Here is a 27,351-nt window from a genome sequence, read left to right as displayed (position 1 = left end):
AAATTGCAACCGAAGATACTGCATTATCTGAAGACAGCAGATCACTCAGAGAATGGGTAAAAATGTGTCATCCACATGTCTCTGCACCATGCAGGAATCCTGCGCTGCACACAAACACACAGATATTGCATTGAGGAATCTCACCTTTTTATGCCCAAAAAGGAGGAACTCGCGGAATTTCGCTAGCGTGTGACTTGAGCTCGTGGTCCCAAGTTGGGCACGATCAGACACCACAATTCCCTCATCAGGCGATGGGCTGCTGCCATCATCAGCACCCTCGGGCGAGGTCACTTCACCTCCCTCCCCTCCTGGTCGGCCCGCAAGCACTGACGTAGACGCTGATGGCTCCAAGATGTTGTGGCCCCGAAGAAGCAATTCAGCAATGTCCGAACCTGAGACAAACTGCAATGTCCATCGATTATTTCCAATTGCCCACTTTCACCTGAGACAAAAGCATGAGGAGTAGGCATCACTGTTTAATGGCCCAACCGTCACTGGCGCCATCTGAGCATGATGAAGACCATCAAAGTAATGAAGGCAAGTGTACAGTAACCCAAAAATGTTTGCCGGTCACAGGATCTACGAAAAAGCCGAGTTGCTGCAAAGCCTGCGCACACAGTTTCGCCGTGTTAATTCCCTGTTATGCAGTGCAGACATTTTCTTACGCTTTATGGGCCATTTCTCCCATACCAGCATGTCATACACGGTGGCTTTGTTGCTTTGACTGCACGGCTTCAATTTAAAATTTATACTACAGTAAAATCTCGATATACTGAATGTCACGGCACTGCCGGAAATGATTATTTTGAAATATTGTTGCATCAAATACACACATACTGTCATTAAATACTAAATTTAACAAGAGAAATCTCCCACATTTGAAAGCAGTACATCCACAAATGCATTTATGGTGATAAGGACTTCAAGCCATAGAAGTCAGAACACGCATTTATGTGAAGTCATTAAAGGAGTACTGACTCAAAATTTCAAAGTCGAGTTAATGTGAGAGACCGATTTATGCGGGCGCACACACATTGTCTGCAAAATATCAATGGCAAATACAGCTCAGAACATATTTAAAAGCAATTTTAAAGCCAACCACCAATTTAAGCCAACCGCAAAACACAGCACCTCGCGACATCAACATCAAGAAAGGAATGTAAACCGAGAAAATGCTACGTCACAAGTTCGCGCTGCCGTCGGGGCGGGCCCTGTGAGCAAGTTTCTCGCCGCTCTGACCGTCCCGGTGTCTCTCTTTGTTTTTTTCTCCCTGGTCGTGACTCTGACCAGATTTCGCCGCTGACGGCGGCACAAAATTCGGCTAACATTTGTAATAACCCATACAGTGACGTCGAAAGTGTGCACGTTACAAAACATTGCGCAATATAGTAAATCGTTTGTGTGATTTTGACTCGCAAGTGGTCAGCGCAGCCGCTACTGCAATCGTCTCTGCGAAGCGGGTCGCCTGGCTAGCGCGTTTTCTCATCGCTACCAACGGCATCTGGAAAACTAATTGTATTGTCACTCAGGAGCAACATAAATGTGCAGACATTGATTGTGCTGATGAATATAGAGGCTTTATTACCAGCTGTGGATGGGTTGCAAGGGCCGTCGGCCTCGGATCCGACGGCCAGTGAGCTAGGCCTATATACAGTTTCCCAGCAATCGTCAGCTCGCCTGGCTTGCTTGCTGGCTATACCGTCGGCATCGATAAGCGGCAGAAATGGTCTGAATATGGCGTGCCACTGGACGCTTAGAATTGACCCCACTGAAGAGCAGCCAGATTTGCTCGTTTCATTTCAAGCGTGCCTGGTATAAACAAAACCGGCCGAGCTTAGAGCAGGTCGATTATCTTCCACCAAGACTCCGTACCCCCAAGCCTGATGCTGTGCCGACTTCTATCTCACCTAGTGTCTTTCTCCGGAATATGCTTCATTCCCAAAGCACCCTCGACAAATGTTTCGTACTACTTGTACCAGTGTGTACACATATTGATAGCTGGCGCTAGCTGCACTTTCCAAGTCACTGCTTTGTAGTGGATCCAGTCAAATGTGGTTGGCCATGTCTAATTCGGCGGTGACTACGGCAAGCAGGAAATAGTCACCGCTGGACGACGAAAACGAGGACGACGATGATGATGAGGACATCGCAAAGCATGTGCACGTGTAGCAGACGAACTAGCAACACAAAGCTCGTGCACTGGTGAGCCCGCTGGCGTGGTATGTCACAGTTTTGTGCGATCATGTCTCCAGCTGTGTTTACAACATTCCTTCTTTGGCCCATCTCGTTGCTCCCTCAAACCGAAACTTAGACTGGTTGCTACAAACAAGACTTCAAATAATTACCTGTCGTGCTCTGAAGCCAATGATGTTTTGTGCCGTGATTACTGGGTCATTAGCTACTTACTGCAGCAGAAAAAACAAGATCGAAAATTTTTGTGTCAATACTCCTTTAAGTTGTGAAGTCATCTCCGCCTTCATGCGCTCATGCACTTTAGCGCTGTTTTAAAACAGGGTGTAGGCGTGTATATGAATGAAGGCTCCCTAGTACAGACATCGGATAAGTTACTATGTTCCCCATACTGACAATCAGCAACAATATGATTATGCAACACAGTTTCGTGCATGTTCCAGCTGTGGTAGGACGAAACACAATGCTGCAGGGTTGCAGCGATAATGACCTGCTGATTTTTGAGCACGCGCTGACTGTCACAGATGAACCATAGAGTGGCATCTTTCTTCAGAGCGTAGATGACGTGCCTCAAGTCATTGCACCCACTAGGCATATGCTCGCTGAAAATGCCGGTGGCTGGCAGTAAAGTGCAAAGCCAGCACTTATATCATTAGCATATTTGAGATCTGCACATGATGCACCACCGTGCATCATGGCCAAACGTTACCGCAACCCTGACGTATCCACAAATTTCATCACTCTCCTTGTATTATTTGCCAACTTGCTGATGAACCTTGGGTTCCTGTCGTGTTTTAAGCAAATCTGCCGTTTGCCAGCTATTTTCCTTTTTAATCGTTTGAGATTATTGCAACTGTGAATGACGCAATGAGTACGATCACAATCTCACAGTTTGCAGTGCCATGCCAACAGTGCCGATTAGTGCAGTTTTTATTTCTCTAGGCCAGCATTACTGCAGGCAATGGCCATAGAGTGGGCGCAAATTTGTAATCACAACCGTTCAGGAACCTCTGCTGCTGATGGTGGCACGCCAAATTTTTGCAGCTTCGTTAAGTCGTAAATGTGTATGATATCTAAAGTTACAAATTTGTTACATTGAGGTGCTACTAAAACAGAGAGATCATTAATTTCGATGGTCGTTTTGGAAGTCGTACTAAGGAAACCATTTTATATTAAAACAATAGGCTTCTGGCTCGGAAATTTTCAAATTGTCATAAATCTGAAAAATTAGGCTCGTAGTAACAACATTTCACTGCAGGTTTCTATGCTAAGAAAGCATGCTTTTGCACTGAACAAATGCTGAAAGAGTCGTACAGTGTAGCCCACTCACAAACAAACACACCTATAGCAAAATAGCGGTTATAGAGAAGTGTTCTTAATTTCCCGTTCTAATTTCTGCATTTTCAATACCATTGCGGTTCAGCTTTAACTAAGTAAATAAACGCAACTCAACAGATATAGCGTAGTATTTTTTCGAGAAAAACAAAAAATCCTTCCATCAAACATCCTTTTGAATGTTCACGTGAATCAACAATGCCAAAAAAACACCAATTCTTGGCTCCTGGCAACCTCCGCTGGCATCATTTGTCCTTTCGTCCAGCTCGGCTCCTTGCGAAAGCTTGCTTGACCGCATCACACAGCTGGCGCTGCCCGGTCGCAGTCTACAAACCAAGCAACCACTTCCTTTGTATTTTTTTAATGCCAGGCAGGCCGACCGCCGGATACATGAGCTGGTTTAACGCCTTCCAGAAAGGTTGCCGGTTTTGCCTTGTCTCTCGTCGCACTGTGCAGTCTCCCAGTTTGACAAGAAAACTATCCTCCAGTTGACAGCCGTCTCACGTTTAGGGCCACCCCAGCCCGGTTCCGCTTTTGGTGCCTCACCGTGGTAAAAAAGCAAAGCACATAGGTGCGCTCCTAAACTGCCTTTTCTCCATGGCGTGGCGCCACCAGCTAAACCGAGTGGCCTGCGTGCCTGCGCTAACAAACCTGAAGTGCGGCATCACTGCTCACAGGTAAAAAACAGATCATCGTTGCTACTAGTGGACTAACGGGATCTGGCTCTTATCACAGCATGCTTGAACTTTACCATGGTATCAGTTTGGCCCGCCCTGTGCTTCCTGCAATGACCAACTTTTCGACAATGTCAAGTTCAGTGAGACTCGGAATGTCCATGGCGAAACGAAAGGTGCCCTTTCTGAAAGTGCAATGTGCTATTTTGGATGAAGTTCGCCAGAAAAGCAAGAAGAGCGACATTCCGCGGAAGTATGACATAGCGCAGTCAGCTTTATAATCATAAAAAATGGAAGCAAAATTGATGCTGTTTTGAGCGGAAGCGAATCCTGCTAGAGAAGGCCGGAAGTATGAGGTTTGTTCTTGGCCACAACAACTTTAATCCAGGCAATGGATGGTTGCAGCATTTTAAAGAACGGCACGGCATCCCATATAAAAGCACTGTCGGTGAAGCTGTGTCCGTTGACAAGGATGGTCTCCAGCGATGGATGGAGAAGCACAGCAGCCGCATCCTTGAGACATATGCTGACAGGGACATGTATAATGCTGACGAAATCTTGCTACTTTTTTCGGTTAATGACAGCAAAAAATCTCGCGGAAAAGACGGACAAATGTGTGGCCGAAAGAAAAGAACAAGAATCACATCACCGTGTTGGTGTGCATGAACATGGACGGCTCAGACAAGCAGCCCCTATTGGTCATCGACAAGGCTAAGAAACCGAGGGGCTTCGCCAAGGTGCTGTCAATGCCAGTAGCATATACACACCACACCAAGGCATGGATGACTGGAGACATCTTCTGTAAGTGGCTGACCGACTTCGACAAGGAGATGAGCGCAAAGAAGCGTAAAGTGGTGCTGTTGCTCAACTTGCTCAACACCATGTCAACGCACATCTAAGCACTGTCGAGGTCCTTTTCCTGCCTCCCAACACAACTGCAAAGCTACAAACAATGGAACAGGGAGTGATCGCCAACTTTAAAGTTCACTATCGCCTCCATATCATTGAGCGTCTGCTCATCGACATCCGAGCAGCTGACAACTCAGCTGACTTGAAGGTGCCGCTGGTGAAGGTGATATTTTTTGCAGGCAGAGCCTGGAAGGATGTGAAGTCACAGACCATACTTCACTGCTTCCAGAAAGCAGGTTTCTCGCAGGGCAGCAGCACTACCGGAGATGAAACAGCAGCAGTTGACATCGGTGCTACAGCAGTGATGAGCTTAGGGCAGATTTGGGAGTCTGCGGGCAATGCAAACCTTGGCTCACGTGGCTTGGATTATATGGACATTGTCCTGAACAGATGAAGACCTCGTCGCAACTGAGGAGCTAACCTCCAACAAAGTCGCCACAAGCATTTCTGAAAAGGAAATAATCGCCGATGACAGTGCCTCGGACCCCGAAGGTGATGACATTGGTGCACCTCAGCCAGTAACCTCTGGAGCAGATGTTGCAGCTGTCGACATGTTACATATGTAACTGAGTTCCGAACTGGGCATTTGCGCTCAGTTGGACAGTGTTGAGGCTGCTGTTCTGAAATGCGAACTTGCAAAACGCGTGCAGGGGACCCTCGACCACTTCTTTTCAGAGGGTGTAAATAAAATTTTCTACTTGGTCTACTTGACGCTTGAATTTTTTTTAGAGTCCTGATATAGCGAAAAAGCAGTCATAGCGAAGTAATTTCTGATTCCCGCCGACTTCGTTATAACTGGGCTACATTGTAATGCCCTTGTAATGACAAATAATCTTCAGAAGTTGTATTTATAGTCTCTTCAGGTCACCACAGGCAATGAGAAATACTGCAGTGGAGCATTCCGCATTCTACAATTCCTAGCATGCACTGTTGAAACCTTGGCACCCAGGTGTTATTGAATTCCACTCCTCGCCCTGGTGGCATAGTGGCTTTAGTGTTGCGCTGCTAAGCCCGAGGGCATGGCATCGAATCCCGGCAGTAGCGGCCATATATTTTCAATGGGGGTGAAATGCAAGAAATGCCGGTGTACCGTGCATTGGGTGCACATTAAAGAAGCCCAGGTGGTCTAAATTAATACGGAGTCCCCCACTACAGCGTGCCTCAATCATATTTTCATTTTTGGCCCGTAAAACCTCAGAATTTAATTTGTTAATTCTACAATGCTAAAACGCTGCCACTGCATCTAGGCATTGAACCCACGGCCTCATCTTAGCCACAGAATATATTAGGCATAGTCCTTGCTGTAGGCAACTGCCACCTCTTTGAAATACCCAAAGGAACACTGTAACAAGACCTGCTTGTTATGTAAAATTTTAAAAATTTATCACAAAGTACAGAACTTATTCACATGCACTGCTTCAAAGCTACTAGAAGCCTGGCACGTGAAGAACATTCTATGCACACAGTTTTGCCTGTGTTCAACTCTCCTGCAAGCAGAGAGGAAAGTGACATATGCCAATGAACTGCCTTCTGTATGTACACATTTTTGCCTGTGTTCAATTCTCCTGCAAGCATAGAGGAAAATGACATATGCCAATGAACTGCATTCTGTATGGCATCATTTTTTAGTCATGTCAGCTCCCCCTCACATGTTCTCCCTCTTTCTTCACTTTTAAACAATGGCAATTTTACACAGCAATGGGCCAACCTTCCTTGCACAGAAATCATTCAATAACACAGGAGAGCAGCATAAGCTGAAGATAATGGGTGAAAGAAGCAAACTGCTTTATGGAATATAGAAAAATTGTTTGCAGCTCCTAAGCCTAAATATCTGCATGTCATCCCACTTAAATCATTGCTAAGGGCTCATCTGTACAGTATTATGTCCCTAGAATAAGACACATCAGCAGGGGGAAGCATAAAGGAGATGGCGTTTTTCAATTATTTTTCATCTGCCGGTCCACACTAAGACCTGGAGGAGGAATGCCCCCAATGAGTGGCAAGAAGAGTGGTGCCTACCCCGTTTTGCCTGAGCATGAGCACAAGCAGCTCCCAAAGGAGGATGTGTGATGACCGGTCAGGCAAGCTGGGGTCTTCGGTGAATGACTGGATCTTCTGCATGCAGAACTGGATCACATCATTCTTGTGCGTCTCAGACCTGTGTCAGGGAGTGGAATGGAGTAATGTTGTTTTGGCAAAAACAAAATACCCATGAGCAACACTTATTTCTATCAGACAATTTCATCTCGGGCGAAATGGTTTAATTAGCTGCTAGATTGAATTCACACAAATGCTTACTGAACACTAACATTTAAAAGAAGCACTTTTTGTTTATTCACTTGCATTGTGCATGTTTCAGAGAGAGAAAGAGATCAGCATCCCCTTTGATGTCCTATTGGTTAGCGTGCCCAGGGCCGCTATTTTGTAGTGATGCCTTATGCCTTATTCTATGCTATTCTTATCATCCACCACACACGGCAGCCTCATCCCGTTGATAATGTGAGCAGACCGTTGCTCTGACCACTGGCCAAGCGCGAAAAGCCTGAAAAAGCATAGCATCGGAAAAGGCATCGCTACAAAATACCGGCCCTGCACACACATCACTACAAGGCTTACACCAGTAGTTATGTCAGCTGTTCATACTTTACTGCACATAAATTTTGTATACTTTTCTTTTGATAGAGTAATGGCAGGCACTACAACCTCCACAAACACTGGAGACCAGAAAGCAGGAAAACATAATGAATGCTATGGCACTTTGCTGGGCACACAGATCAGACCACTTTCTGTGCTGCATTCAGCACCAATCCTGTTAGCTTTGCATCAGTGCCTCAAATTTTGCTGAGCTTTGCCTTCTTTACTGCAGGCCCTGCCTTCACCCCAGGTTGTGCCACATGACGATGTGTGAGGCAGTTGAAAACCAGCAACAAGGTGTACCTGTTCACTGTCTTGGAGCTACTGAATGTTGCACAGACTTCCAAGATTTTCCCTGCTATTAAACTCATTATCTTTCAAGGATGACCACATCTGACGTGCCGGAGGGTGCCTCGATGGGACTTATGTGATAGCAAAGGCTACCACAAGCTCACTTGTGCATGTCAGCTACGGATGAATTATCCAACCTTCTGCCACTTTTGAAATTAAATTAACAGAAGGCTTGGCTTGGCTGATAGAAGTGCTACTACTAGCTGGGGCCTTGCGTAAGGACAGAATGAACCAGAATAAAATTACCATTGTGATAACTGGCAACTATGCATCATGCAGATACTATGAGTATTTATTTACATCAACTGAAGTGGTTACCTCCTTGAGGAAATAGGAGTAAGCTTAGCAGATTCAAAGAAGTCTTGTGCATCATAAGCATCAAATGATGGTAAAATTTGTAGAAAAGCAAAGCATCTTCTATAACCACTGAGGTATGTATAAAAAGAATGAGTGCAGTGACAGAAATAAAAGTCGCAGCTGACCTGACCAAAGGTCCTGGGAATGCCTGCAACTCATGGAACTGTGGATCCTTCTGGAACAAGTGCTGCACACCAGAAAAGAATTAAGAAACAATAAACTGACAGCTCATCCCACATAAAGTAGGTGCAAGCATGCAGCATGCATGCAATATATTACTTGAACACCATAAGGATGCATATTTTATTCTATGTCTCATGCTGCATGACATCTTGCACATTTGTGGATGCCCAAGATGTTTGGTTTCAACCGTATGGTGCACAGCAAACACGCATAGCATGTGGCAGGCTTGGTGAAATGTAATAGGAGGACACCGTCTCTACTGGACCCAGCATGACACAGCAGGGACATGGGAGACCTGGCTTGCAAGATTTGCATCTTGATTGTTCATTTTTACCCAAACATTTCTGGCCCACGCCCCCGAGCTGGGGAATCAGCCAATGGTTTTACCATAGCCTGAATTCCAATGTGACATTCAGAGCACTTTTCAAGAAAAATTTTCAGCTCTCTTTTTTAAGAAGTCTGTTGCAATGGCAGATGGAGAACAAATCTGAAGCCCAAATCACTCCATGGAGCAGTTGAGACTACTCCACAGAAATCAGCGAATTGGACCAGTAGTCCAGGCGATGTGGCCATTTACTGTAGTGGCCAATCACTCAAATCATCCGTTAGCAGATAAATAATCCGTGTAGCAGATGATACCAGATATTAAGTAAGCAATTCAAAGTTTCGTGGCAGCAATGAATAGTCATTCGTATTGTACCAGCCTCTCTTTCACACTGAGAAAATGATGACATGAAAAGCAGTCTCTTCCAACTCAAGCAGCTAGAAGCTACCGTAAAAACCGGAATATAGGTCGAACTTTTTTTCAAAAACCCATCGCGAAAAGTCGACCCTCGACTTATATACCGGACATTGGCGGAAAAACTACGGAAGTCTTGCAACAATGGGCGGATAAAGTAAACAGCCGCCTTTGCCATCGCCATCAGCAGCATGGCGGCGTGGCGACGCTGTGGCACCTGTGACACCGGCATTTTGCGTTTCCATTGTCGCAAAGTTATATTAATTAAAGGCTGCACTTTCATTTTGTTTCAAAATGAGCGGGAGCGGAATCCGACGTCAATTCACCGTCGCCTTCAAGAAAAAGGCGATTGAGTACGTGGAAGCCCACGGCAACCTGGCGGCACAGCGCGAACTTGAAGTATCCGAAAAGAGCATTCGGTAGTGGCGGAGGCAAAAGCAACGTATTACAACTTGCAGCAACCAAAAGAAAACGTCATTTCGTGCCGGATCGCAGTGGACTGCAGAACTGGAAGGCAAGGTTGCGGAGTCCGTCCGCGAGCTGCGTGTAAGATCGCTGCCTGTGACTGCCAAATGCATCCGTTTGAAAGCGGTAGAGATCGCACGCGCCTATGGACTGGGCAGCGAGAAGCACTCGTCATCCGACTCTGATCAAAGGCGTTGCTCTGATTCGGAGTAGCGCTTGCGCACTTCGTGCCCTTCTGTGTACTGTACACCCGACGAACTTTTAACAGTATCGCGCGACCATCGACCCGCGTGTTTGTCAGCACCTTATCACGGCACGGAGTGGCAAAATAGCGAAAGTAAGGGCATGTGTACACATGCGCGTATCTCGTTTGTTTCGCTGCTCAGCGCCATTAATAAGGTGTTGACAAGCACGCGTGTCGATGATCGCGCGAAACCGCTAAAAACTTGGCCGGGTGCACATGCGAGCAGCATTTAAATAAATACTGTCACCATTGTGCAACCCCCCGAGTCGCATTTGTTTCAAGGTAAGGGTGTCATGTCTTTCGGTACTTTTGCCATTGAAAAGGATATTTTTTTTTTCATTTTGAGGATTTGTTAGTTGGGGGATCGACCTATATTCCGGTCCGACCTATAGTCCGGTTTTTACGGTAATGGTTGTAATTGCCCGCTTATTGGACATGTCCATTTCAACTGCTGCTGAAGTGTTGATTGGCTGGGCTGGGATACCAGCGAGAAGAAGAGGCACCCACTGCCAGAGGGTGTCTGTTTTTAACACAGTACTTTTAAGGAAGTACTGAATTATGAATAATTGAATAAACATTATTAAAATTGTCTGACGGCAGAATTCGAACACAGGACTTCTGGCACAGAAGTTCAATATTGCAACCATTATGCCGCAGATGCATGGACAAGTGGAACCACTGCAATTAGCAATGATTATGCATGCTTGCAGAGTTTATTACCCTTAGCATAGAAAAAAGTATATACTGCTTGAAATTTAGTCCAATTTAGGTCCAGATAGAGCATAATAAACAAAGCCACAAGAACGTCTGAAGCCCCAAGCATGAAGATCACGCTAATCCATTGACTACACATCATTCCCATGGTGGGTGAACAATCGCACCGTCAGAGTTCCCTCTAGTAATCATTGTAGGAAACTCTAGGGCTGAAAGTAGCGGGAAAGAACCTCGGGCCCAGCGTGTTATCATGCACTCGCAAAAACTAATTGCCTCTGGTTGGCGATAAGATGAAGATTAGCGGAAGTTTGTCAAACATGCTTTTTTGACGGGCACACACCACATAGTTTTCTTGAGTGCGCGCACCTACGCAGTTGGATTACACTATAGTTGTACATATTAGTGTAAGAGCAGGAACATTTGAGTCTTGCGAAATATTATCGTGTGCGCTTTCAAGGCCTTCAACTATGTCGGTAAAAATGCATCAAATTTTTAATTCTTATAAGTTTATTTCCTTTTTTTATTGTTGTTATTCATGAATGAAGAGTACATATATATTAACGCAAAATATTTTTTTCTCACTTTACGGTCACCCTAAAAAAATTACGGTAAATTTTTTCGAAATAAGTCCCTAAGAAGAATTGGAATCTGCAATAAAAAAAATCGACACTGGGTGGTCGAATATGGCGAAAAAAATCTATCCTCAAAGGGTTAAGCTCGACTGCCCAGCATGCAGCTCGGATTGTAGCTCACTGGTTAGTGCATCCAGCTCTCAGCTACACACAGACATAGTGGCCTGTGTTTAATTACCGGCAGTGCTAGTGAGCAAAAGTCTAATTTGACTTCTTACAAGTTACATTTAGCATTTGCATTGCTTTGTGTCATCTTGTCTGCCTCCTCTTGGGTGTCGTATGTTAAATTATGCAAGAAAGCAAACAAACGCATCAAAGGCCAGAAATTACTAAAAAACGGTGTGGGCCAAACTCTTTTATGAAAAGAGCCATCATTTGCCAAGTGCATGCTAGATGGCACAATTTTCTGCACCACCAACACAGATGCTTAACACCAACACAGACAGTACATGCATCATACCAGCAAAAATTTTCTCAACATGCATCTGAAGGAAGGTAAGTAAGAGCAACATCTACAGTGAAACCGTGCAGAATGGGCTGAATTCTATGCCTGACGAGAATCAAATGTACATGTGTGAGGTGATCTCAACATGGAGCAAGGAACACCATCCGCGACAAGAGGATGGTGCAAAAAAATCACAAGGCAGCTAGCTATAACACCACCAAAGCAATGAAAGTGGCATCAACAAAATTATAAAATATCAGTATCTGCTGCTGCAAAAATCCTACCTTGAGGCTGTGAATTTCAATAGGAGGCGGCAGGTTTCCACTGCTTAGGGTTGGTACGAGCTTGAGCAGACCATTGGCACCACAGAAACAAGCCAGTGGGTGTGGCCGGGAGAACTTCTTCACCTCTTCTGGCTGAGGCACTGCGAATGCAACCACAGGGGGAGATGAGTGTAGGTTATCTTGGAAGTGTGGGGAGGGACATCTCCTCTAGCCAAAAGGTAAAGTAGTCAAAAGGACCGGCAAATAGCCATTTACAGCAGAATCTCGATGATATGAATTTCTCAGGACAGCGAAAAAATTCATATAACCAAAAACGAAATTTTTTTAGAAAGTAAGGGGAGACGCTGCAATAAGATGGTGAACTTGCTCAAGCTTTCCTTTTCTTAAATTTATTTTTCTGCAATCTTAAGTCTTTTCCTTATCTCATGGTGAAGTACTTGGAAGAAATATGCAGCAGAATTTTAGAAAACAACCTTTTTAGTGTGTTGTCTTCGAAATCAGAAAGACAATTGAGTTTCAAGAGGTTCACTGCTCATCACGTGAGCACAGCTTTTTTATTGACATAGCACCGCCGTCTTGGTATTGCTGTAAACACAGGAGACTAGAGATTTTCGATAGTCACAGCGTCATATTTCTCCATGCAGAAGCAAATGTAACAAAAGCAAGTGCAAAACGAGGAAACTAGGGTGACGATTTGCTAGTGTAGCCAACACATATTTGACTCGGAGGTATTGCACCCCAAATCGGCAGTGCGTATTCTTTGGGTGCTTCCAAACCTTTCTCAGTGCCTGCCTAGAAGGTGATGGAGCTCGACAACAACTGTGACGGGCAAACAAGTGCCTCAAATCGGCAGTGCGCATTCTTTGAGTGTTTCCCTTGAGGCAGCCCCTTCATCTGCACCTGCCTAGATGGCGATGAGGCCCCTGACATCTACTGTGGCGCGCAAACAAAGAAGCTCACTTCAAGGTGACTACAACCGTGAAGGCCAGTCGCCTGACCCTCACAAGCTGGCCGTCACAGTGAGCAAGGAACCAGTGTTGACTATCATGGAAGGAGAGTGAACCCGTTTCCAGATTGCCTTATCCTTGCTTCAAAGATTGGACATCAGAGGCAGAATTCTGTGAACAGTATAACCCCTCTGATTGGCTGCAACAAGGTCATTAAATTCACTTTTGTAGGGAAATAGGGAAAAAACTGCTTAGAAAGGACCTCTTGAACGTGACTGAGAGAGCTTTGACTAGAATCCGACTACTTGTTTCAATATGCAAATAAACTTTTTTTTTTTCTTTTGCTCCTACTCCTGGACATACTCATTCCTATGCCTGGAGGATTGCTGGCCTAAACGCTACACCGAGGCGCAACATTGGCATGCTTGTTTTGCACACATTTTAGCAGCAGTGAACTGCGCACTTCACATGTTCCGAGGCCGACATTTCAAGGTCTGCCGGTTTATTTCGAGTTTCATTCGTTGCTATGTCCTAGTTGCTGCATGATAGTGATAAGGGCATGGTTTGTGCAAGATAAGAGAATCTGTTTGCTTTTCTTTTCGGCGGTGAAGCTACTTCGCATCATGCAAAGGTAGAAAAGTTTCGAAATGTTATCGGGAGCCAAAGACGACCGAGGACATGTAACACGGAAATAAGGCTGCCCATGGAAGCGAATCTGACTAATCTGACACTAACATCTGACTTCAGGTGGGATTCTCACGTTAACACTATCACATCAACCGCAATGAGACAGCTATTCTTCATTAACAGACGCCTTAAACTAGCAGCATCTGAAACAAAGTTACTTGCATGTAAAACACTTATAAGATCGGTTCTAGAGTACGCCAACACCGTTTGGTTCCCGTTTACTAACAAGCTGATTAAAAAACTTGAAGAGGTACAGCGAAAAGCGCTGAGATACATATATAATAAACACTCCATCACAGACTCGCCAACAGCGTTGCTGAAACGGGCAGAACTTTTAACCATGGATAACAGAGCCAAGCTTGCTAGACTAAAAATCATGTATCAGTTAATACACAATCAACTTAAACTACACATATCAATGTCCTCGAATAGATTAACTCGTCATAAACTCACACACACATTAAACGAATTTTCATTCCGCACTGATATTTTCAAACACTCATTTTTTCCAAGGGCGACACGCGAATGGAATAATCTTAACACAGGTACCACTGACAGCTCATTCTTAGATACGTTTGGTACCCTGATTGCGGATCAACTATACGTATTGCAGCAATAATTCTTCTCATTATTTACATAGTTCCTTGTTGCCTTGTTATTTTAACGGTGTTTGTGCTTGAATATAATTATGGCAATGATGCAATATATTTATTTTCTTATTGGCATTATTCTACCTTGATTGTTGCGTGACTGTTATTACCTCAATACTGACCCTGTAACTGGTTTCTGCAACTGTAATTATTGTTGTCATATCCTCTACGTTCTAGTTATTCTCTTGTATAATCACGTAATCAAATTGTTATATGCCCAAATTCTTTATGGTATAAGATTTAGTATGTAACACCTTATACCATGTTCCTATGTATCACATACAGCCCTTCCTGTTACAATCCCTGATGGGATTCACAGTATCAATAAATGAAATGAATGTCGCCGATCTTGTTGATGCGGAAAGAATCGGTCACATACATGTGATTGCCGGCTCCTGATAAAGTTACCAAGTGTTTTAAAACTGCAGACAAACTCCATGATACTGCAGAAAGGAAAATAATTTTTAGTGATGTAGGTCACCCTAGCAAATAGGAATGCAACCAGTGCCTCCTCGCCAGCTCCGCTGTGGCTCACACGGTTGCTGGATTGTTTGTATCATTCACCACAGCGCAAAAGGCAGTTCGCAACATTCGAAATTGAGCAGATTGTAAGCTTATGGACTTGAGCTGGGACTTCTGAAAAATTCGCATCATCTCGAAACTCATATCAGGTGTGATTGTACCATCGTTATTCTAACGTATCAATTCTGTAGCTCAACACTACACTGAGAACAATAAATGTTAAGTTTCCACATGAAACAATCTTTCAAGGCATGAATAGATGGAAGCAATGTTAACTTAGCCTTTTAACACTATACAATCAGGAACCAGTCCCCTATAGCACAAACACATACAGGCGATCCTGGATATATCAAACCCAGATATATTGAACTATTGTCTATGTTGAACAGTCATAGCATCTGCTTAGAAATCCCATGGAAAAGCATAGCCCCATACAATATATGTATTGAACTCATGTTCACCAGCTTCACCAGCACATCTGATATATCAAATGTTGTGCCTCACGGTGTCCTTGCAAGTTCGGTTCTCCTAACGGGATGAGATAACTTCTTGCACGGTTGGAAATCCTCAATGCTGATAAAATGTCACTGTTTAAACAGATGCTGCTCAACAAAACATTTGATCTGGAGGGCAGTACACGCCATGGAGGAAAAATAAGCAAAGTAAATGTCTCACTTTGCTCACTGCAAATTTGGATGGCTTGTGCAAACTGCAACCATTTGTTATCAGCAAAAGCACATTGCCACACTACATCAAGAATGCAAAAGGCCTCACGGTCTCATACAGTTTCACAAGAAAGCATGGATCATATACTTGAGCCCTTCACTGAGTGACTCCAGGCATGGGATACCAAATTGATGTCTGCACTGCTGGGTATGTCTTCTTAAAGACCAGGGGTTTCCACAAAACCCAGGGGTTCCATGAACGGAACTTTAAGGTTTCGCAAGTGGCCAAAACAAATCCAATCCCAGCCCCCATTTGGAAGGATTTTCACATTATAATGTAGATTTAACTGCAAAACCTCCAGTTGACAGTGGTCAGTTATCTCACCCATTCCTTCCTAATCCTTTCCAAACGCTTTCATTGGGAGAGCTGGGCCACCTCGTCCAGAAATACCTGGAACACTCATCCTGTCCCTTGTGTACTCATCATTTTGCTGGTTTCCTGTTAATCTCCCGAGACCTAACTATCTTAACCAATCCTAGATGCAGGCCCTTTTCTCAGAAGAGGCCGAACATTGTTTTCCTCGTTTGAATGACCACACAAACCAGGCACGTAACATCTCCTAAATGAATCCTGATCAGATAACATTGCATTTGCATACTGCTACTCCATGTTCACACACAGTTTCTCCCTTTCTATCCTAATGCTTGGAGCAGCTATGCCTTGCTTGGTTTCTTCATACACAAACAAATATCTTACCATGGTCGAGGCGTGTGGACTCATTGTCAAGAATGCTGGGATCACAATCATCTTCCGTGTTGCTGGCAAAGCTCTCATCACGACGCGAATCTCCATTGGCCGATGATCGGCCAGAATGCACACTGAGGCGCTCCATTATCTGTGCCGGGTTGTAGCCTAGTCGAGCGTAGTAAGCATCCACTTGCTGTTTATAGCTGTAGACAGAAAAGATGTTAAGCAGCACCATTTTACTGGGATGAGAAAGAAAACAGCTCTTGAACTTTCTTCTAGTAAAACTTCCCACATGCAAGTTACAAGAGCCAGTCCCTTCAATAGGGAGTCCAGCTTCAACATCTAGGTTGACCATCTTATGAACACTAGGGATGTACGAGCAGTAACTATTTAGACTGAATTGAATACAAATCGAATATAGTGTAAGAAGCAAATCAAATCTCAAATACTTTTTAAATAGTTTTAAAATAAATAACAGCTGTTTTCCTAATTAATATAAAACAATGTGCACATCCCAAACTGATAACGTCACAAGTTTCTGTCACTACATTGCACTGAAGCATTGTTTATTGAAAAGCAAATTAGGAATAAATAAGAAGTTTCTTCACATGTACAGAACTTTCCCGAGTGCCGACATCTTAAGCCACATTAACCTTAAATAATAGAGCATCAAAAGGTACTATAATAATCCCTATATCAAAATGTAAATTTAGTACCAGTATTTCACTTGCAGTTTAATAATATAAGGAAATGAACCCTAACCTACCAAGAAACTATTAAATCCTCTAAGCCGGCATAACTACCTGGCGCGCCACTTCGTTGGCCACCATGCAAAGCATATGCTCATTGGGCACTAGGTACTGTGGTAGCAATGTACCTCCAAACATCCTTCAGAGTCCTAAAATAACTAACAGCCTCCATTTTCCTTTAGTTCTCTGGAGGATCCTTAATCCCACACATATATGGTTCACTTAAATTATACTGATCACAAAAAATACCAGGAACACCAAAAAAATGGGTCAGACTGTTCCAAAGTTACCAGGAACTCAATCTGAATTTGAAAAAAAAAACTGCTCACACTCCATACACTAGAAACAAATTAGCAAGATAAACATCCCACAAAATGAAATTCAAGCTTTGAATCAGAGATATTTCACTACAAAAACCCAAGGAAAACATATGTATTGAAAATAAAGAAATGTGATTCAGCATGCTCCTCCTTTAATGTCAATTATGGATATGTCTCAAAACTGACTAAGGGCCATCACCACACTGGAGTCTGACCACACCCTATTTCATGCTCCTCCTATAATGTCTATTATGGATCTGTCTCAAAACTAAGGGCCATCACCACACTGGAGTCTGACCCCACCCTATTTCATGGTCCTCCTATAATGTCTATTATGGATCTGTCTCAAAACTGACTAAGGGCCATCACCACACTGGAGTCCGACCACACCATATTTCATGCTCCTCCTATAATGTCTATTATGGATCTGTCTCAAAACTGACTAAGGGCCATCACCACACTGGAGTCCGACCACACCATATTTCATGCTCCTCCTTTAATGTCAATTATGGATATGTCTCAAAACTGACTAAGGGCCATCACCACACTGGAGTCTGACCACACCCTATTTCATGCTCCTCCTATAATGTCTATTATGGATCTGTCTCAAAACTAAGGGCCATCACCACACTGGAGTCTGACCCCACCCTATTTCATGCTCCTCCTATAATGTCTATTATGGATCTGTCTCAAAACTGACTAAGGGCCATCACCACACTGGAGTCTGACCCCACCCTATTTCATGCTCCTCCTATAATGTCTATCATGTATTTGTCTCAAAACTGACTAAGGGCCATCACCACACTGGAGTCTGACCACACCCTATTTCATGCTCCTCCTATAATGTCTATTATGGATCTGTCTCAAAACTAAGGGCCATCACCACACTGGAGTCTGACCCCACCCTATTTCATGCTCCTCCTATAATGTCTATTATGGATCTGTCTCAAAACTGACTAAGGGCCATCACCACACTGGAGTCCGACCACACCATATTTCATGCTCCTCCTATAATGTCTATTATGGATCTGTCTCAAAACTGACTAAGGGCCATCACCACACTGGAGTCCGACCACACCATATTTCATGCTCCTCCTTTAATGTCAATTATGGATATGTCTCAAAACTGACTAAGGGCCATCACCACACTGGAGTCTGACCACACCCTATTTCATGCTCCTCCTATAATGTCTATTATGGATCTGTCTCAAAACTAAGGGCCATCACCACACTGGAGTCTGACCCCACCCTATTTCATGCTCCTCCTATAATGTCTATCATGTATTTGTCTCAAAACTGACTAAGGGCCATCACCACACTGGAGTCTGATCCCACCCTATTTCATGCTCCTCCTATAATGTCTATCATGTATTTGTCTCAAAACTGACTAAGGGCCATCACCACACTGGAGTCTGACCACACCCTATTTCATGCTCCTCCTATAATGTCTATTATGGATCTGTCTCAAAACTAAGGGCCATCACCACACTGGAGTCTGACCCCACCCTATTTCATGCTCCTCCTATAATGTCTATTATGGATCTGTCTCAAAACTGACTAAGGGCCATCACCACACTGGAGTCCGACCACACCATATTTCATGCTCCTCCTATAATGTCTATTATGGATCTGTCTCAAAACTGACTAAGGGCCATCACCACACTGGAGTCCGACCACACCATATTTCATGCTTCTCCTATAATGTCTATTATGGATCTGTCTCAAAACTGACTAAGGGCCATCACCACACTGGAGTCCGACCACACCATATTTCATGCTCCTCCTATAATGTCTATTATGGATCTGTCTCAAAACTGACTAAGGGCCATCCCCACACTGGAGTCTGACCACACCCTATTTCATGCGTTGAAACAGTGCATTGAGAATTCCCTTCTTAAGTTTCAGCATCAACTCAGGTTTTGTAGGGCTTTGTTAAAAGGTGCAAGCAAAAACACATATGTTTAAAACCTGCAGCATGTACCAGGGTGGGTGAAGTATTTCCACCAACAGAAATTAAGAGCAAATTTATGTGCACTCTATTGTTGATGCACTCATACCTATACACATCTCTTTTGCATTACGTATGAATATTTCAACCAAGCTATAACACTACAACCAGACCTGTAAACCAAAAAATCTCCAAGTCAAACAAATTTCACATTAATTTTCCGTTTTCATAATACATGAGTTCGCACTTCACACTTGCCTATTACAACAAAACAATTTTCTAATGACCACAGAAACAAGCCTTGTAGGCACACATGGTGCATACTAGTATACAAATCTTCTTTAGCAATTTATCAATACTCGGAATGTCAATGCATTCATATGACACCAAAAATTAGGTTCAATTTCAACTTTGTAGCAACATGTTTTGACCATACAGCTTCTCTCATAGGCCCGCTAAAGAAAACGTAAAGTGATATACTAATGCCCCAAGCTGCCCAAAGCATGAGTTTTACAAATAATAAAACCTTTCTATATAAGATGATAATGAAAGAGAAAATTGTCTTCTACCAGATTGTATCATGAAGCTACAAATGTTTGTAGCTTCATGATAAAATCTGGCGAAAAAAAAATTTTCTCTTTCCATAACTTTCGTTCAGCTTGCTTGTGTCTGCAGAACCGATTTGCTGTAAGATAACAATGTAAACGCGTGCAGCAGACTGGAGCTGCCATTATAAGGACACAGTATCAAGTCACATTACGTAACATGTCGTGCTTATAACTGGCAAACTGAAGTTGACCATCGACAATAAAAAGGTTACCATATTTTTGCACATATAACCAGCACCAAAAATTTTTTTTATTTGTCAGTAAGGTCCGGGTGCAAATTATATGCGAATTTCGCCTTGAGGCGTGGCTTCAAAGCAGTGCAGTGCACTCTGCCGTGAAGCCACATCTCAAGGCAAGGTTCTCCACCATATTAAGTTTCATTATCTCCTAGGGAACCCCGCCCTCTCCCCACCCCTGTGTGTTAAAGCTTTTCTCCCATCCTTAATGGTCCCTCATTCACATCCTGTTTACGAATCAGCCTTTTGCCTTTAGCAGTTAGCAAAAGTGTTCGAGGCACCGGTAAACTAGAACTCGAATCATGATGAACTGCGTTCACCGCTATCCTTTAAGCTGGATTCACATGACAGACGTATTGTGGACAAATCAGTCACGTAACATGTCATGCGAATTGGATCATTTCGCCACTAACATTAACACAACTGAGGATGAAAGCACATATGGACAAGCCCTCACATGGGTGACGGTGAGGAGCAAACGTGACCGAGCAAAAAATACGAACAGTGACTTGGCTCTCCTCCATATTCCAAGAAGCTACGCACGGACTGAGGGCATGTGGCATGAATGGGTGACACACAATTACATTGCATGCTGTTCGCAAGCTCAAATTACAATTTGCTCGATCATGTGAATACAACTTTACAGTGCAGCAGACGCTGAAGATCATCAGCATTGCCGAAGAGGAGGGGGGGGGGGGGGGGGGTGCAACCGAGCCAATGGCCGTAGATACCACATGGACAAGTTCTGCATCCATGAATGGAGATTGTTCTTGCAAAGATTTTAGCGTTGTTCTATACATTTATTTGCACAAATTATATGCCCGGTTCTTCTTTCGTCTTTTTTTCGGGCTGTTGTAATTGGTGCTACAGATTATACGCTGGAAAATACGGTCATTGCATCACCCTTCGACAAAAAGAAAGCGCAGTCTGTACAATTTTAGAGGACTTTACGGCAGAACTCACTGATGCTACATTTTCACACTACTGTGTTGGTGTTACTTGCAGTAATGTGAGCCCACTCTCTGTGTGGACCTCTGACTCAAAGCAGGTAGTAATGCCCAGCAAAACATGACCTCAGATCACCAGCACAGCTTAGAATATTTCCATCAGTGACCTTATGTATCAAAGGCAACTTGAATTGCAGTAATGTGCTCACCATTCAGTTGGGTATTTTTCTGCAACCAAATAATCTCCTGGCATACAATAAACATTTCAACGTTTCTACAAGGGTAATCTTATAACTGTCTGCCTTTAGTGCCCCTTTATGCGATATCAGCAAAGTGATGTTGTTGTTTTGCAGCTTGGTGGAATGTAAAGGACACGAAAACATCTAGGCTACGATAATGTGGCGATGCTTTTTTTTTATTACTTTTCACACTTCATCAGAGGTCAGAACAATGCACCACCCACATTATCAACGAGATCAGCTGGGCGTGAATGGTGCATGGTAAGGGTGGCTTAAAACAGAGTGAAAGGCATCGCTACAAAATCGCGACCCAGTATAAGCAAAATTTCATGAATGAATATTACAAAATTTGCACCAAGTTCAGCTATATGAGCACATTCAGTCAGCATCACAAGCTTGAGGGAAGAAAACATGAAGGGAAATGTTTCAGTTGTGATACTGCAACAAGTTCTAATAAGAATAATGGATACGATAATGCTGTGGTATTAATAAATGTTTCCATTGATAATCTAGGACCAAAGTAACAAAAAAATTCAGAACAGAACAGGAAACTTTTGAGACCCTTCTTCAACACAAGCCTCCCCTCAAGCAGCAGCACATCAAATCTTGCTTAGAAACTGTTGTCAACTTACGCTGGATTGGTTCTGTATAACTCATCATAATAGCCATAACCGTAGCCTGAGCGTGGTGCATAGCCATAGTGATAGTAATTGTAATAGTCCCTCCGATAAGTGTTGTAGTCGTAGCCACCTGAAGACAAATGAGAAAAAAAAAAAAAAAAAAAGATATGTCAAAAGACGCTTGTTTAAAGAAATGGCAGAGCACAATCAGAAATTGCCTAATACAAATTGACTCTGTCCCTGTTCCATTTACATGCATTTCAACATGTAAAACCATTAGTTAAATTCAAACACACATAAATGCATGTGCTGGTTAGTCCACACAACGTTCTGCAACTCACGTCTGATGCTTGTTGCAGTATATGATACCCAAATGCATTATTTGGTTTTTTCAAAAGAAGATTTGCACTAGGCCTCGTGCCATGAAGGCCTACGTGCTTTTAATGTATTCCTAACAACCAACTCTCCAGGCAGGACAAGAATATTGTTCAGCATATGTATGTACACATAATTTACTTATAGTTCATTGACTACTACTACCACATCACATTCCTTAAACTATGTTCACCTTTGCAGTGCGCTCTCTCCCCCAAGGCTAATTGTGCAGAGACAGAACAACAAGCAACCTGTCAAGCTAAACCAACAAATAGATGCGTAGGATTAAAAAGCTTCTGCTCTCAATAAGATTAACCTTTCTGTTATTTATTAACTGTAATTTATCAATCAGGCTTTGCTTAGCCACAGGCCTTACCGACTCCACCAGCTCCTCCAGAGCTTTTCTGATCATAGTAGGCACCAGGTGCCATTTTGTCAACATCCCGATACTTTCGGTGCTTGCCAGTGCCATAACCCCTTCGAGATTCTGGAGAGGAGCTGTCAGATTCACTGTGCCTTGATGATGGTCGGTTGTGACTGTCCCTGTGCCTTCGGTCACCCCGCCTGTCATAGTCATCGAGGTAAGCATCCTGGGAGGTTCGGCTTGATGGTCGGCCACGGTCACTGTACCGGTCACTATGACGGTCATCGTACCGGTAGTCATGCCTGCACGGGTATCGGAACCTTCCTGTCACATGTGTTGCTCAAACATTCCATAAAAATTTTCGTGATGTACAAAAACAATCCTTAGACTATGGGTTCTCCAAGTGGGTTCCACGGAACCCAAGGGTTCTGCAGGCCCCACCTCAGAGTTCTGCAAACCAATGATAAGTATTCCCTAGTTCCGCTAAGCCAGCAAACCATGTGCATTTCTGCAGTTTGAAGGTAGGTGCCACTAGCGTACAGGCTGATGCATACATCGAAGGATTAAAAATTAAATGCACAAAGCAGCACAACCGAGCTGGTTCTAGTACAGTAGTTCGGTGAGCGCGGAGCACCACTAATGCATGATGCAAAAGAGCAAACACAGAGCTAGCATCCAAATGAAATGAAGCGGTTGAGTCTTCATTGCCATAGTCATCAGCGGAAATCGTACGTGATACGCGACAGCAACGCCAGAACACCTCGTGCCTAACTGTGGCCATAAGGGGCACCGCACCAGGTATGGCCATTTTGAGCTGACAAGCGCAGAGCATACAATGCGCGCCAACGATTGTGTTTGCAAAGAATTACATCGCTATGTGCCGCGGAAAGGCCTGAAATTTCAATCCAAACGCCATTTCCCTCTTCACTTGCGGCGAATCCGCCCAGTAAGGGACAGTGACATAGTCGGGCTCCTGCACCAACGTAATCGGGTCTGCAGTGTGACGTCGCTCGTGGTGTCACGCGAGTTCGAGAATTATTCAAGACAACATCTGTTATCTGTGCGATCTGTTGCTTGAATCGACGAATTGAAGTTTAGAGAAATAATAAAACACACAAAGGGAATGTCTGCGTGTTTTTTTGTTTTACTTTGCCTTGAAGCAAGAGAGATGTACTTCCGCTTCGTCTGCTTGTTCCCAGCCTTTATTCTTGTGTTTATCGGCGCGCATAAAACCGCTTTGGTCACCATCCATGATTACGTAGATAGCACAGAGAAAGAATAATTTAGGAGGTGCAACTCAGCTCTTTCTCGCGTCGTCAACGTCATGCAGGAGCGAGGCAGCAGGCGTCGTGACAGCGCCCCCTACCGAATGCCAGACACCTGACGTATGGTCATTTGATGGTTTGTCAAAGCTGTTGAAGGGATGCAGAGGATTCGTCCGACGCAGGGAGTGCTCTTGTCGTCTGCTCGCGCGTGGCTGCTTGATGCCAGAGTGCCGCCCTTGCATTAGATTCAAGATACATGTATTTCTTAGGTAGCCATAGCTCGAGTACACTAGCTCAACACGATGCCTGTCGCTAAACGAGACGGGAGCTATTACAACGTGCTCTCGCTAAGCTGGCCGGAGTACCATGAAACAGGGAGCAACCAGTACTACCCCAAAGAGCAACAATGACTTTTTAGGCTGGCCAAGGATGACTGCGCCTCAAAGGTCAGCGTAGTATTTACGCCTGCTGACCATTCTGCAGGAGAAATGCTTTTAGCAGACGTAGTCGCTTGTTGTCAGTTCTCAATCCTCACTTTCTATAGCTCTTGCCCATTCTTGCAAGCATTAAGGTCATTTGGAGGTTTGAAAGTTCGAGCGTTTTCCGCACAGGACTTACATTTGCTGTTACAGTTTGGGACGAAGCATCGCCCTCCATTTTTGATAATCAGTGAATGCATACACAGTGAACACTTAAATTGTAGAGGAGCAGTGGAGGAACTGCATAACTTAAGAAGGGATGATTCTGACTGCTCGAAGCGAGCGGTGGACTCTATTCTACTCTGCTGTTCCATCTGTCCACAACTGCCCAAATGTGCTGCAGATATATAATGAAATTTTGTTTCGCCTCACAATAGCTATGTATTGCATACTCTGATCGGCACTTTTTATGGCACATGACAATAAAGTAGAACAAATTCTAGTTTTCCATTACATCAAAAAATTTATCAAGTGTCAAGTGCAGTTTTTTATATGCTCAAGATTATGGTTGCCGATCGTTTGCACTTTCTATATGTGCCTGGCTACGATTGCAAATCGTTTGATCTTTCAAGTGCGCTAGTTTCTTGTTCTCATTACTGCATAAAAAGCATGTCATCTTAAATAAAAATCATGAAAAAAATATTTACACTAAAACGGTCCAGAGGTCTTTTATTTCTTGAGCACAAACCACGCTGGTGTAAAACTTTTATGGTGGCATCCAACAGCCCAGCGCAAGTGGCCAGAAGCAGATGACACGGGATGCCATCGGCGACAGTGGCCACGCGCACTCCGCTCCGACCGCGAGGGATAACAAAAGTAGTTCCTTGCAGCGCCGCAAGGGGTGGCGTGCCAACATTCGTCAACTCACGATAGCATGTCTGAAGCTGCGCGTCTCCTCCTCACGCAGCGGGACATTATCCTGGCTCGCGCTCGCGCTGGCACCTACCCATAGTTTCGTCTCTTGTTATTCTTATTCCTTGGGTTCGTCCACATTTGTTGCAACGAACGGTAGTTTCATTTTGAATTGGCGCATGTGTTAGCCGTCTGCCTTCAGAACCACAAGGTCGCCACCCATGATCGCGTCGATAGTGGCCGCGGTTTCGTATGCAGCAGTTGTGGCAAACAATAGTTTCGCTTTGACTTGGTGCAAAGCTGTCGAAGATGAATAGCACCAGCTACATCACAATGGAGAGGCAATTTGTTGGCGACCAGCTCACTGGTGAAAAAATGATTGAGATGTGCGCACGGTATTGAAAAGCATGTCTCAGATGAAGAGGAGCGCTGCGGCCGTGCTAATCAGTCACAAGATGAGAATTGAACCTTCAGCACTGCTCTTGTGCAAAATAGGAACAGGATTTGCCGATTCATTCAGTGAATAAAAGCGTGTTGATGTAGTAAGCATTGTTTATTGTTTTCTTGATACCCTTGATAATTTGACATTCGGTCAATTCAGACACTTTTTTTCGTTCCGACAAAATCCGAATCAATGTATTACTGTACACAAAGTAGAGTCGGCACTAATTCTAAGACCTCTTCTGATGAACTGTTATAAGTGTCCCCACGTGATACGCACTGGAAACTGTCATTCTTTCTCAGCAAGCCTTGGTCGTGATGCTGTCTTGTCTTGGGTGATAACGATTGCACCCAGTTTGGACTACGTGGGTTACATGTCGCCATCAAAGTAGCCTGCCCAACCCCACCATTGGCCCCAAACTTGTTGTATGCTATGCCTAGTCACTATATTAGGGGTGGGGAAGGGGGGAGGGTTCCTTGGCACTTCATGGAGCTTAGCAGGGTTCCTTGGTACCAACGTGCCTGAGAACTCCTGCCTTAGACCTTGCTTTTCAAAGAAATAGGGCACATTTCATTTTTTTTATACTTCCAGCCAAAAAAGCGTGCTTACACTGCTCCACCATTCTGTCACCAATTTGGGGCAGCAGAGAGAAAGTGCAGCGCATAATCAGGCTCACTTACGCCCAACATGAAATGAAGCAGAGCTTCATTTGCTCGCTCTTGAAATGTTAGATTCAGTAGTTATATGAAAACCGGTCAAAAAAATTGCAGTAGTACCCTGCCAGGCATGTCTAAAACAAAAAATTAAGTGCATAACATTAGGGTGTCTGCTAAATGACAAATTCTCTAATTCTCCAATTTATCCAAACTTTTCATGTTCACCGACCACTGAAACAGACCTGTATTGGCACAACCCACAATGCAACACAATCCTGTTTGCAGCTGTTTTGTTGCTTGCAGCCACCACAAGCATGGTGCAGTTGACCATTCATAAAACGAACTACAATCTAATTAAACTTACAATTTAACACTTTCGCTTATATTTTTTTGTCCTAGCTCTACTGGTGGAGACCATGTATGTTTTACCATGATTTTACCAAAGATTTATCAACGAGATTATTGATGGCGACTACGTAGTCATGAAGGCACGCGGCCAATGCGGTGTTATGCACGGCGATAAATGCAAGAATAAAGGCTTTAAAGCACAAATAGGTACGAAGCTCACCGGAGTTGCTGTCATTCACGTACGATTTCTGCTGATGACTATAGCAACGCAGACTCCGCCACTTCGTTTCAGTTTGGATGCTAGCGCTGTTCTTGCTCTTTTGCGCTGCACATTTGCGGTGCACGGTGCTCATCGAGCTCCGAGAGTTGTCCAAGTTAACGAGAGTTTGATTGCACTAAATAATGCATATGCCTGCCAGGACCCTCTGAGAGGACAAGTCCGAATTATCCGGTTTTTCAAATTAACAAGGATTTTACTGTATTACAACTATACAACTTGTCAACGCAAGTTTACGTCAGATGACATAT

The 27,351-nt window shown here is 43.9% G+C and overlaps 1 protein-coding gene across 4 annotated transcripts in view; it reads right to left on the bottom strand.

Moving 5' to 3' along the window:
- Positions 1–27,351, bottom strand: part of LOC126516508 (uncharacterized) — a 222,000-nt gene that overhangs the window by 115,225 nt on the left and 79,424 nt on the right. For all 4 annotated transcript variants that reach the window (XM_055063962.2, XM_055063965.2, XM_055063963.2 and 1 more), the window contains exons 15-21: positions 22,794–23,083; positions 22,055–22,172; positions 16,385–16,578; positions 12,157–12,296; positions 8,576–8,637; positions 7,128–7,266; positions 145–402 (exon numbers count right to left, since the gene is read on the bottom strand). In XM_055063962.2, the coding sequence (XP_054919937.1) occupies positions 145–402; positions 7,128–7,266; positions 8,576–8,637; positions 12,157–12,296; positions 16,385–16,578; positions 22,055–22,172; positions 22,794–23,083 (1,201 nt within the window). The remainder of the gene's footprint in view (positions 1–144; positions 403–7,127; positions 7,267–8,575; positions 8,638–12,156; positions 12,297–16,384; positions 16,579–22,054; positions 22,173–22,793; positions 23,084–27,351) is intronic.

The sequence above is a fragment of the Dermacentor andersoni genome, chromosome 1 (genome assembly GCF_023375885.2).
Source record: "Dermacentor andersoni chromosome 1, qqDerAnde1_hic_scaffold, whole genome shotgun sequence".
NCBI classification, from domain to species: domain Eukaryota; kingdom Metazoa; phylum Arthropoda; class Arachnida; order Ixodida; family Ixodidae; genus Dermacentor; species Dermacentor andersoni.
The sequence above is the reverse complement of the archived record's forward strand: the minus strand, read 5'-3'. Positions and strand labels throughout refer to the sequence as shown.